This window comes from Lampetra fluviatilis, chromosome 33 (assembly GCF_964198595.1).
Source record: "Lampetra fluviatilis chromosome 33, kcLamFluv1.1, whole genome shotgun sequence".
NCBI lineage: Eukaryota > Metazoa > Chordata > Hyperoartia > Petromyzontiformes > Petromyzontidae > Lampetra > Lampetra fluviatilis.
In genome coordinates, this window is record NC_136307.1 from 4,428,457 (window position 1) to 4,440,665 (window position 12,209).

The 12,209-nt window shown below is 52.0% G+C and overlaps 1 protein-coding gene across 1 annotated transcript in view; it reads right to left on the reverse strand.

Annotated features, from left to right (window-relative positions):
* LOC144943944 (CCAAT/enhancer-binding protein zeta-like) overlaps window positions 1-7,988 on the reverse strand; it is a 33,589-nt gene extending 25,601 nt beyond the window's left edge. The window contains 6 exon segments of the mRNA XM_078871846.1: window positions 304-357; window positions 1,352-1,440; window positions 1,774-1,990; window positions 2,511-2,742; window positions 3,344-5,106; window positions 7,835-7,988. Coding sequence (XP_078727972.1) covers window positions 304-357; window positions 1,352-1,440; window positions 1,774-1,990; window positions 2,511-2,742; window positions 3,344-5,106; window positions 7,835-7,972 — 2,493 coding nt within the window. The 5' untranslated portion in view covers window positions 7,973-7,988.
* Window positions 7,989-12,209: the final 4,221 nt, after the last annotated feature.

Genomic DNA, 12,209 nt, shown 5'->3' on the forward strand with positions numbered 1-12,209 from the left:
ACCTATGAAGGCCGGCACGGCACACGGGTGGGGGGGGGAGTGCCAACACCACGCCCGGCCTTCCTTTGCCTCCCCAGTGGCGATGTTTACACACCGCACCAGGTACTCATTGGAGGCTGAGTCGACCTAGGGGAGCCCCAGAACCTTTTCAGATAATCATCACTGGGTGTTGGCAATGAGCAGGAATCGAACCCGGGTCGCCAGGTTCGTAGTGCAGCGTAGCACTAACCGCTACACCACCACTCCCCACTACACACACTCACACACAGGTAGGGCAGGATGGTGCTCGAGAGATGTCTGTACCTGTAGGATGGTGTTGGCGAACAAGGCTGCAGACGGGTGATAGTGGTTGGCAAGCTGCAACAACAGCAACATACAAACAACAACAACGACGACGTTAATCACCAACAAGTGAGTGCAAGGGGGCGGGCGTTGGGTGGGTGCTTACCGTCGTTTCTCATGCACGCGGAGCTCAAATAAAAGATGACACCCAAAGTCGTCGCGACGAGTGGATTGCTCGATAGCCCCCGTCGATTCGGGTGGTCACCACCATCATTCACCGTCGCTGGCCACATAAGGAAACCGTGAAGCCGGCTCCTTCCGTCCTCGGTCGCTGTGCGGTTCGATGGAATTTGTAGGTTTTTTTATCTATCCAGGAGAGCCACGAGTAGGAATTTTTTTTTATAATAATAATTTAAAAAAGGTGTCAGTTTTGTTGCCAGATAAAAGGGTAAACAACCAATTATATTTTGCTACTGGCAAAGGAGGTTCCAATGGTGGAATTTTTGTTTTTTCGCAGGGGTGTCCTGCAAAAATGTTTTGTTTTTAAATGTTTCCAGCCATTTCTTCTACGAGCGTATGAGCGCCACGGTGGGGAGATGTTAACTACGTCGCCTGGTATACAGGAGGTCGTGGGTTAGATCCCGACCCCGACGCCTGCATATGTAGAGTTTGTGTCTCTCTCAATGTGGTCACGTGGATTTTTCTCCGGATCCTCCGGTTTTTCCCTCCACATTTAGAATCAACGTGCGTTCAGAGTAGTTGGCTGCTATCAATTTCCACATGATGATAAGCCACTTCGTTGAGCAATCATTTGTGATCGCCAGGTCGCTTCTAAAAAAGAGCTGCCTAGCTCAGTGGGCCTTACTTGGTAAAATAAAGAGTCTAGTTTAATATTAACGCTTGATCCCCGGTACGGCTGGAAAACGGATGGCGATGATCCCACTTTCTATACCGCCTACTAGCGAGCCAGGGATACCGGCACCACGTCGACAGACTTTGACAAGAGGTATGACTCGACAGCGCGCCAGAGGGTGACAGGGTGCCGGGTCTGGGCCACGGCGTCGCTCACCAGACGCAGCTCCCAGAGCGACGCTTTGTCGGCGGAGCAGTAGAGGGGGTTCCTGTGCGCCGGGTCGTACAATCCGCCCGTGCGGTCTCCTGCTCCCGCACGCGAGACACAGGGAGGCACGGAGACAGACAGAAAGGTCAAGAGCTGGCGAGCGCCTCTCCCTGCAGAAAAAGTGACGATGGCGAATTTGAGGACGTCAATAATGCCGACGCCGATGATGCTGATAACGATGCTGATAAGGATGCTGATAATAACGATGCTGATGATGCTGATGCTAACGATGCTGATGACGCTGATAACAATGCTGATGATGTTGATGATGCTGATGACGATGTTGATTATGCTGACGATAACGATGCTGATGACGACGCCGACGATGCCGAGAACGACGCCAATGACTCCGCCGGTGACTCCACACTCACCGTCCCGGTTGCGATGGTGAACCCAGGAGGCGCATGCGGACGAGCCGGCGCGAGCGGGCGCTGCGCTCTTCCCAGCCTCGCCCTCCGCCCCAGCCTCCGGGTTCGACTCCGTGACCCCGGGCTTTGAGAACGCGCCGCTCGCCCCCTTGGCTCGCTCCTTCACGTCCACCTCGTCCTCTTCCGCCGCGTCCTCAAAGTGCTCCTCGTCGTCCGAGTCCTGCGATTGTTGGAAGACAATCAGCGCGCCCGACCCCCCGCCGGCTCGCTGTGGTGACAGTCACTGACAGTGCTTGTACCCGTGGCTGGGTGGCTAGTTGGTTCGAGCTACGGCTAGTAGCCAGCCAGCTGGCTAGCTAGTTGAGGACATTGCTAGTAATAATGGTTGGCTGGATACCTAGTTAAGGGTGGTGTGATTATTGCGAGTGGTTGCCTTGTTGGTTCGGATCTGTGCAAGTGTACTTGCGGTTGGTTGGCTATCCAGATACGAGTCTCATTATTGCTAGTTGCTGATTGGCTGCGCAGTTCGGGTTCGCGTCAAGCTGGCTCAAGTGTCTGAATACAATCGGGAATTTTCCAGCAAACCCAAACCCACTCGGCCTTCCTTCCCTCCTCCACCGCCAACGCCGCCGCCATCAGTTACTTGACGAAGCTACCTGCCGGTTTCCTTCGTCGTTCTACAGTTGCGCGCGTAAAGCGCGCGGCTGCGTGCGTGCGTGCGTTCGCGCCTCCTTCCTCACCGCGCGCGTGTCCAGGATGGAGCGCAGCTCGGGGCGCATGCGCAGCACCTCGGAGACGAGCAACAGCGCGGCGCACACGAAGGCGGCGCTCTGGGCGCACGCCACCTGCAGCAGGCGCTTGACGAACGCCTTGACGCGGCGCGCCACCACGTCCGCCTTCAGCGACTTGTACAGCAGGTTCAGGAACATGCTGGGCTTGGACGACGACGACAGGCCTGGGTCCAGCAGCTTCCTGCGAGGGGTTCGGGGGTTTGAGTGGAGGGTGGAGGAGGGGGCGGGGGGTGTGGACGAGGGCGACCGGGGGGGGGGGGGGCCCCGAGGGCAGTGGACGTCGCAGGGGGGGCGATCGGCTTTACGGTTACGCTCTCTGGAGCAGAGCGAGTGGGAGGGTGATGCCCCCTGGAGTGTGGACCGGAGAACCATTGAAGGGATCTTAAGAAGTAGTTAGTTGTGATTTCCACTTCCGCGGGGCTGTGCTCGAAGACGAAGGGGTGACAATAACCTTTTATTTTACCAGGTAAAGCCCACTAGATAGCTCTTTTCAGAAGAGAACTGTCCGCAAATGAGAGCTCAACAAAGTAACTTATGACGTGGAAATGTACAGCAGCCAAATACTCCCAACGCGTATTTCCAAACACACACCGCTCTACGAGAGATCCAAACGTATTCGCCGTCTCGCGGCGTCACGCTTAACATGCCTTCACATCGCACGATGCCGACAGCTCGACTGTAATAAAAACGTGTAAGATAAAAATACGTATAAAAAGATTTTGCTCATTTAAAAGCGGAGTTCACAGCACCGGCGACGATGCGACGACGCAGCGCGGACGAACCTGTAAAGCGCCGAGTAGTAACGGTCGGAGAGCGCCTGCTGCGAGTCCATCACCTGGAAGAGCAGCATGAGCGCCTGCACGCCAGTGTTGAACGATGAGACCTGCGCCACGCGAAACAGCGTGTTCAGCTGCTCGCTCAGCGCGCCGTCGCCCAGCTTGGCGTAGGGGTAGGCGCGGTTCACGCCGCTCAGCAGCGCGCCCAGCATGCGCGAGTCCACCTCGCCCTTCTTCACGAACGAGCGGAAGAACGAGAAGTAGACGCCCACGAGCCTGGCGGCGAGGTCGCCCTCGTCGTGGCTCAGCGCCACCTGGTTGAGGAAGCACACGCCGTAGTACTGCGCCTTGGCGCCCACGTTGGGCCGGTGGAGCAGCCGCTCCACCTCGCGGCACACCACGCCGTTCATGTTGGGGTGGCGCGCCAGCAGCCCCTCCAGGAGGTAGGCCGCTCGCGACGCCACCTTGTGCGCCGGGTCGCCAAGCTTGTTGGTGAGCAGCGTGAGCATCGCCTTCTCCTGCTCGGGCTTGCTGCCCAGCAGCTCGTGCGCCGCGCCCACCGCCCGCAGCTTCGTCGCCTCCACCGTGTCGTGCGACAGCAGGTCCAGCGTCTGCGCCAGCTCGGCCACCTGCCGCTTCAAGCGGTGCTCGTACAGCCAGAGGACGAGGCGGCGATCGCGCGCGTCCTTGTTGCCGCTGCTCAGCTCGTCGAGGCGGTCAAAGGGCCGCTGCGAGAAGTTGCGGAGCTTGCGCTCGTCGGGCAGCAGGTCCGAGACGAGCAGCTCCTTGAGCGTGTCGACGGCCATGAGGCTGGGCCGCCGGCTGCCCTTGGTGCGTGCCAGCGACAGCACCGTCTCAATGCAGCTCAGGTTGTGCACGGGCGCGTCCTGCACCAGGATGGTCGCCGCCGCCATACGGTCGGCGAGCGTGCCGGCGCTCGCCACCGTCTTCATCCACGACGAGCTGCCGCCCTTCTGGTTCTCACGCCGCGTACGGTACAGCTCCACCTCGTGGTCCAGCAGCTTCTCGGCGAGCTCCAGGTGGCGCCGCACCAGCTCCTCGTCCTGCTCGGCGGCGTTCGACTCGCTCGTGTACTCCATGTCGTGCCACTTCCCGCCGGGCTTAATGAGCAAGTGCTGGCGCGGGGTGAACGCAAGCGCGTCCGCCTGCTTGGCCTTCCTGCCGCCAGCGGCAGCCTGCGTGCTGCTTGACACCTCGTTCAGCTGCAGCGGTTCGCGAGCCCCATCCCGTTTCTTGGCTGGCACTTTTGCCTCAGCCGTTTTGCCCGGACGGGTAACCGCACGGTCCTTAACCTTCTCTTCTTTTGTCTTCAACTTCCCTTCTTTCGTCTTCAACTTCTCTTCTTTTGTCTTCAACTTCTCTTCTTTCGTCTTCAACTTCTCTTCTTTCGTCTTAACCTTCTCTTCTTTCGTCTTCAACTTCTCTTCTCTTGTCTTCAACTTCTCTTCTTTTGTCTTCGCCTTCTCCGTTCCCTTACTCTTCTTGTCCACCTTCTCCTTCTTGAGTTCCTTGGTGGCACCAGCTTTGTCTCGCTTCCGGACGGCGTCTCCCTCTTCCGGAGGCCGCCCCCCCTCCTCTCCCTGCTCCTCCTCGGGGTTCTCGGCCATTCCATGTCCGTGCTTGTTGAAGCCGAGCGACTGGATGAAGGTACGGAGCTCTCCTTCCTCCAGATCATCGATGCCCTGGTTCTTCCCTCCGTCCACGAGCTCATTGCCATCGTCCAACGCCGCCAGCATGATGTAGTCATCCTGCCGGGGTCAACAAAACAGGCACGATGCAGAGATTAACGCCGCAGTATAAAGCGTGGGTGCAACAATTCACACTCGCAGTGACTGGGCGAATTGCAGCACTTCATGGTCATGATTCGTTGAAAGAAATTGTTATTTTTGAACACTGGTGAATGGCCGTGGCTTAATGGGTCAAGTGAGCACATTACACAACATACAAGACTGATTCATCTCTTTCTCTCTAAGAAGCCAATATATACTCTTTGGTTTCTTCGGTAAAGTCACGTAGGAAACTAAATAAATAAAAACAACTACAATTACATTAAATCAAATCACGACGTTTCGAGCGCAACACAAGCGTCCTTCTTCAGCTGTTGTGCTTACGCTTCGTTGTCCCCACCTGAAGAAGGATGCTTGTGTTGCGCCCGAAACACGCCGTGATGTGATTTGATTCAATTTTTGTTGTTTTCATTCTATTTTATTTAAGTATTTTTTTCCCTACGCGACTTTACCGAAAAAAACAGAGTATGAATCCTTGCCGTCACGAAAACTTCTAATCTAAGAAGCCAATATATTCTAGATTTGAAGCTTTCGTGACTGCAATGATTCATATTCTTAGGTTTTTTCGGTGAAGTCACGTAGGTAAAAACATTAAAAAGTAAAATAAAATAAAAATAAAAATCACGACGTTTCGGAGGCAACACAAGCTTCCGTCTCCAGGTGGTACCGTCACAGCCACGACAGCTGTATCAAGTAAATAACTCCTGCAATCTCTCATTTACTTGATACAGCTGTCGTGGCTGTGACGGTACCACCTGAAGACGGAAGCTTGTGTTGCCTCCGAAACGTCGTGATTTTTATTTTTATTTTATTTTACTTTTTAATGTTTTTACCTACGTGACTTTACCGAAAAAACCTAAGAATATAAGCCAATATATGCCCACCGTTTCTGCAGTGTCTTGGCAGTGACAATAATTTAATGCAAAAAAACCCAAGACAAATTGCAATCGTCTGGTATAGCTGAAAATGGGTGTATAAAAGTGCAACAAACTCCTCTTATATGAACACGTGATTTTTCTGATTTACCAAGTTTTGCTTTGCATCACATTAACGACGTGAATCGCAGCTTACCAACCTCGGATAAAATGCATGAAACATGTTCAGTTCAGCCAACTCTAAACAACAGCCCACTGAGCCTCAAGACTCATTTTCAGGAGGCATTGGTATGTTTGGCCCATTTTTCTTTAACAGTGTTTTGCACGCGAGAGAAAACTGCACGGTGCGGTTTGTTGGGGCCAAGTGCTAGGGCACAAGAAAGAGGGAGGATGCAAGCTATGGCAGTCACAGAGATGAAGATGTGTTGCGGTGGATGTTGGGTTTAACAAGGAAACACTGGGTGAGAAATTAAGAAGCGAGAGGAAGACTCGAGGTGGTAGAAATCACAGAGGTGAGAGAGTAAAGGCTGGTGTGGTTCGGTCACGTGGAGAGACAACAGGAAAATGATGTGGGTCAGAAGGTGCAAGTGATGCAAGTGGAAGGAAAGAGATCAAGAGGAAGGCAGAAAAAGAGGTGGGGGTGGCGATGTGGTGCGATCAGACAAGGTGGTCCGAGGAGCGGAAAGAGAGATGGAGCAGGACAGGGAAGTGTGGAGAAGGTTGGCAAGGACAGTGGACCCCTCATGAGTGGGACAAACGCGTCGAAGAATAAAACTGCACAGACGGGTTAACGAACACACTAACGGTACAGCAACCTTCTGGGAGGTTCACAATTGTGCGTGATGCGCCAACCTGGATCACAGGCATGCGGACACCATACCGCATCATTGTTTGGAGTCTAAACTATTGCCCCATTCGCCAGACTATAAGACGCTCAGGAATATAAGCAGCACCCTAAATTTCTCCACGTACAAAAGTAAAGCATGTTTTGTATACTCTGCTGATGAGACGCCGAATGTGGAAACCGCTCTGGAGTTTGCTTCGACTGAATCACTGCTGCTGAAATTATTCACTCCCAGGAGAACATAATATAACATAATAGTTCTTCTTGGTTCTTTCGGTAAACTCACGTAGAAGGGAAATAATAAAATACAAATAAAACATCGGCCACAACGCAAGCAGCCGTCCGCAAGCAGCCGTTGTGGCCGAAACGTCGTGAGAATGTTATTTTATTATGTTTTATTTATATTATTTTATTATTTCCCTTCTACGTGACTTTACCGAAAGAACCAAAAAGATGAATCCCTGCAGTCACGCAAGCTTTAAATCGAAACTTATAGACAGTTAAATTAATGAGACATGTCTGCTTATGTTATTTATATTCTCCACAACGACCCAAACGATCATTTTGTGTCTATGATTATTATTTTGTGTCTGATTATACACATTATACATAAGACGCACCCCTCCCGCTATGTTTTGCATTAAAATACTGTACACGTGGAAAATCCCGTCATACACTCCAGAGACTACGGGACGTGTAGAATTAGACGGATATTAAATATTAACGAGCACGCTGAAAGCAAACGAACGCCACCTACTCTACGGACATCGTTCCACCCACACAACCACGCGGTTCAAACTAAATCTTCGGGACCACGGGGGGGAGGAGCCTCTCGTCGCCTCGCCTCCCCGGCCTCCCCTCACCTCTCCCGGGTAGCCCATCCAGGCATAACCGAGGCTCCCCTCCCTTACGCTGTCTAGGCCTAGGTCGTGTTTTTTGTTTTTGAAAGTTCTTTTTTTTTTCACGTCACCTTCTTCCCGCCGAGTCGCAGGACATCGTTGAGGTTAAAGTCTCCCTCCTCCGCGTTCCCGTCGCTCTCTGCCGGAACGCGAGGCTCGGAGGACCCGGCCTGCGAACGTTCAGCGTGGTGCCCCTTGCGCGCCGCCATTGCTACAGGGGGTCACGTGGGGAGGCGAGGTCACGTGGGGCGGCGGGCCAGTCACGTGCTCTCCCACCCACGTGTAGACTTCACATTTTACCCTTAATGATCATTGATCAGAATTTGAATATTTTTTTTTTGTAACGCTCGTTGGCAGAATGAACGAACAAAGTTAAACTCATTCGTTAATAACAACACCGTGGCCTTAAAAGTAAAAAAAAATTAACATGCTTTGAAGAAAGCATATTGCCCGAAACGTCGCCTATTATATCTATTTGTTTTTTTTGCGCGACACAGTTACTGACAAACGTGTTGATGATTTTTTTTGTTAATCATCAGCAATGGTCAACCCACTGCTGGATGACCGAATGATAGTGGTTTGTTTTGGAGAGAGCGCCCCATTAAACGGGGATATCTCAGAGTAAGTTAACGCAAGATAACGATTTAACTCTTTTTATTTAACCAGGTCAGGCCAACTCAGCTGCTACGTAGCTATTTTTCAGAAGCGACCTGGCCACAAATGATAGCTCAACGAAGTGGCTTCTCATCACGTGGACATTTAAAGCAGCCAAATGCTCTTAACGCGTGACGTTGGTTCTAAATGTGGAGAGAGAAAATAAGTATAACCCGTAAAAACAAAGTTTTTCACTATAAATCCTTTATATGCGTGTAGGGGTCGGCACGGTTTGGCTCAAACCACCAAACCGCGGTTTGAACCGAACCAAATCGGTTTGGTTTGGCTCTGTTTGAACTGGTTCGGTTTGGTTTGGGGCTACGAAAACCGACTCGGTTTGGCTCGGACAGGGTGGAACCGGCTCAAACTAGTTTGGTTCAAGCCAACTTAAGAGGTTTGGTTTAGCTTAGTTTGGTTTGGTTTTGGTTTGGTTTGGTTCAGTCGTCGCTGGTTTGGTTTGGATTGCTCAATTTGAAACCAGTTTGAGTCGGTTCAAACCGTGCCGACCCCTATATGCGTGGCAGCGAACTTAATATAAAGGATTAAAAAATATATTCGCCTGTGGAGGACGCGGGGATCGATCCCGCGACCTTTGGCATGGGAAGCAAGGGCGCTACCATCTGCGCTACTCCGCCACGGCCTGTGGAGGGGTTACGCTCTGGGCTCTTACACTGTTACGTTCAGCCAAAGCCATGAATGAGTTATATTTGAATATATGTAAAATAAATATTTTTTGCCTAAAAAATGTAAAATTTTGGGAATTTTTTTTCACGAACATTAATTGTCTCGCACAACGAGTCTGTGTGGAAAATGTCAGCTCGATTGGATCACGGGAAGTGGGTTAAAAACGACCGAAAGATTTGCACGGTCGTAAGCAAGCAAGCACGCAAGCACGCAAGCAAGCAAGCGAACTTAATATAAAGGATTTAAAAACGGAGGACCCGGAGTAAAATCGAACCCACGATCCCCTGCATACCAGGCGAGTCCAGTTAACATCTCGCCACCGTGGCGATAAGCGGCGACTTCCATTTGAAAGGGCACCCCCAGTGGCAGCTGCCCCTGTGCGGCACAAATCAGCAGCAAGGCCTGAGGTTGGACTTTAGTACAAAGTCAATTGCTGTTCTGCACTCCCCAACCTTCACCGACCCGTACTGACCAGTGTGGTGAAGTATGGTCAAATAAACCCTCCCCCAATGGCCTGCACGGCGTGGGGAGGCCCTCATCCAGCAGTGGATTGACTCTACATGCTCACGCGTGCATGGCTTGGAGTGTATTTTAGGGGTTTTAAGGACGCTTTCCAAACATCACAAGGCAGGCAGGCGCCTCTTTAGAATGTGCCTTGAGACTCCTTAAATGCTCTGTAACTTATTGTACTTTGAAATGGTCTACATTCTGTAATGTTACTGCGCTACAACTTTAGAAATGTTCTAAAGCAATGCGACTCTTTGAGAAACGCTATAATCAAGAAAATGTAATGCACAGCATGCATCAAAATATCAACGTGATACATTCAATGGCGCAGGGGGGAGGAGGAATAGTGGCGTAGTGGTTAGCGCACTGCGCTACGAACCCAGGCGTAGTAAGTTCGATTCCCGCGCACGGCTAACATCAAGCGGCGAGTTGAGTGCTAATTGTATCTACCGCGCCCATCACCAACCACCTCCTTCCGTTCCTCTCTTCAAGCCTCGCCTCTTCTCCATTGCCCATTCCCTCCCCCCCCCTGTCGCCCCTCCACTCGATGCCGTCCCTCCCCCAGAGCCCTTCCGAGACCCCCCAACCCCCCCACGTGCCCTCTGTTACGGTGTCTTTTTTTCCCTTTTGTTTACGATCAGAGGAAACAAGAAGATGCTCGGTGTAGTCGGCACTTTGCTTCGTTCATCATTTCAGTTTTTTTCAATGCTTTGCTTTATGTGACCCCCCACCTCCCCCTTTTTAAATGAAAGATTTCACAAAAGATTTCACGCTCTGCTCTCCTCCTTCTTACCCCCTCTCTCTCTCTCTACCACCTCTCTCCCTACTCCATGTCTATGTCACCCCTATTTTCTATGTAATATTTTTTAAAAGAAATTTTACTACGACAAGTGCTGCATCTGCACCCAGCCCGTCTCGCAATCACTCATCCCTCGGCTCTCGCACTGCCCCCCCGCCATCTAAATCACTCGATTTTATATTTTTGCGACCGCTTTCAAACTCGGCTACAGAGATGCGAAGGTGCTCTCTGTCTCTCTCACTCTTTGTAAATATAGCATGAGATAAGTAGGGTCCATCACGACTCGTGGGTTCGTAGTGGCCACCACGCGCCTAGTTCGTTCTCTCTTAAAAAAAAAAACAGTCACGATCCGGCTTGGCGAGTTCGTTCTCACGCACAACACGCACGGGGTGGTGGCTGGGGGGGGGCAGGCAGCCAATTTAGGTCCCCACGCGGGCAAACAGCTCCGGCGCGCCCCGCCACGTGCTCTGGGCTTCAAAGCCAGGGGGCTTAAGATTCCTCGCCACTACCACCGCCACCGCCTTGCCTCGTCACTCCGTGTTTACACTGCGCGGATTTCTCTCGAGAGAATGTTGTGGTTTTATTTGGGGGGGGGGGGGTGGGGGGCAAGAGTGGGTGAGTGGAGTGACTGGGTGAGAACCAGATGGCATTGAGGAGGGTGGGGGAGGCACGAGGGGATGGGGGGAGGTCCTGCAAGTTAAAGACATCACATTGACGTCGCCTGTCGAACAGGGATCGACAACCGAAATAGCGAGAAGAGCCTTTTTAAATCCTTTATATTAAGTTCACTTGCTTGCTTGCGTGCTTGCGTGCTTGCTTGCTTGCTTAGGACCGTGCAAATCTTTCGCTCGTTTTTTAACCCACTTCCCGTGATCCAATCGAGCTGACATTTTGCACACAGACTCGTTGTGCGTGACAATTAATTTTCGTGAAAAAAAATTCCCACATTTTACACTGTTTAGGGAAAAAAATGTTTAATTACCAATTGCTTAATGCTGGCAGACAATCATCTGACCCATAGGTGGCAGCCATCTCAAGCCAGAGGACGAGAGGACTCTAGCCGCCCCGATGCCACGCATATAAAGGATTTATAGTGAAAAACTTTGTTTTTACGGGTTAATTTTTTTTTCAAATTCGCTCGAGAAAAAAAAATATCCTTAATATTTCAAGGGCCGCAAATCAACCGTGGGGGTCCTTGATAACCGGCGTCACGAAGAGCCGCGGGTTTCCGGCCCTCCGCTGTCGAACAAAGCAGGGGGGTCGCCAACCCTGGGCCGCGGTCCGGTACCGGTCCGTGGCCTGTTAGGAACCGGACCGCACAGCAGCAGGAGGTGAGAGCGGTGAGTCCGCGCGTGGCCTGCCCCCATTGTTTTATTATTTACCACTTCCATCCGCGCCTCTTTCCCGCACTGCGCACTTGACTCAGTCAGAGTCTTGGTAAGCCCACAAGCTCTAACCCCTAGTAGCCACAATTAGTACAAAGCAAACGTCGCTGGAGAGCTTCGTTGAAAAGGGGGCAAGACCCAATGATGACCCCCCCCCCACTCCGTGAAAAAATTGTCTTCCACGAAACCGGTCTCTGGTGACAAAAATGTTGGGGACCGCTGCTGATTTAAATAAAGGACGCCGTTCGAGACGAAGAGGCGGAGTGGCGTCCGAAAGGAGGAGACGTGGCCAAGGCCTTTGGCCGCCACGACTCCGCGCATCAGGATCGAGTCGGCTCGTTGCATCGCGCAGGCTTTGGGGAGGGGGGCGAGGGGAGCCTCCATCCAGCAGTAGATTAATCAAGGCTGCTGTTGCCG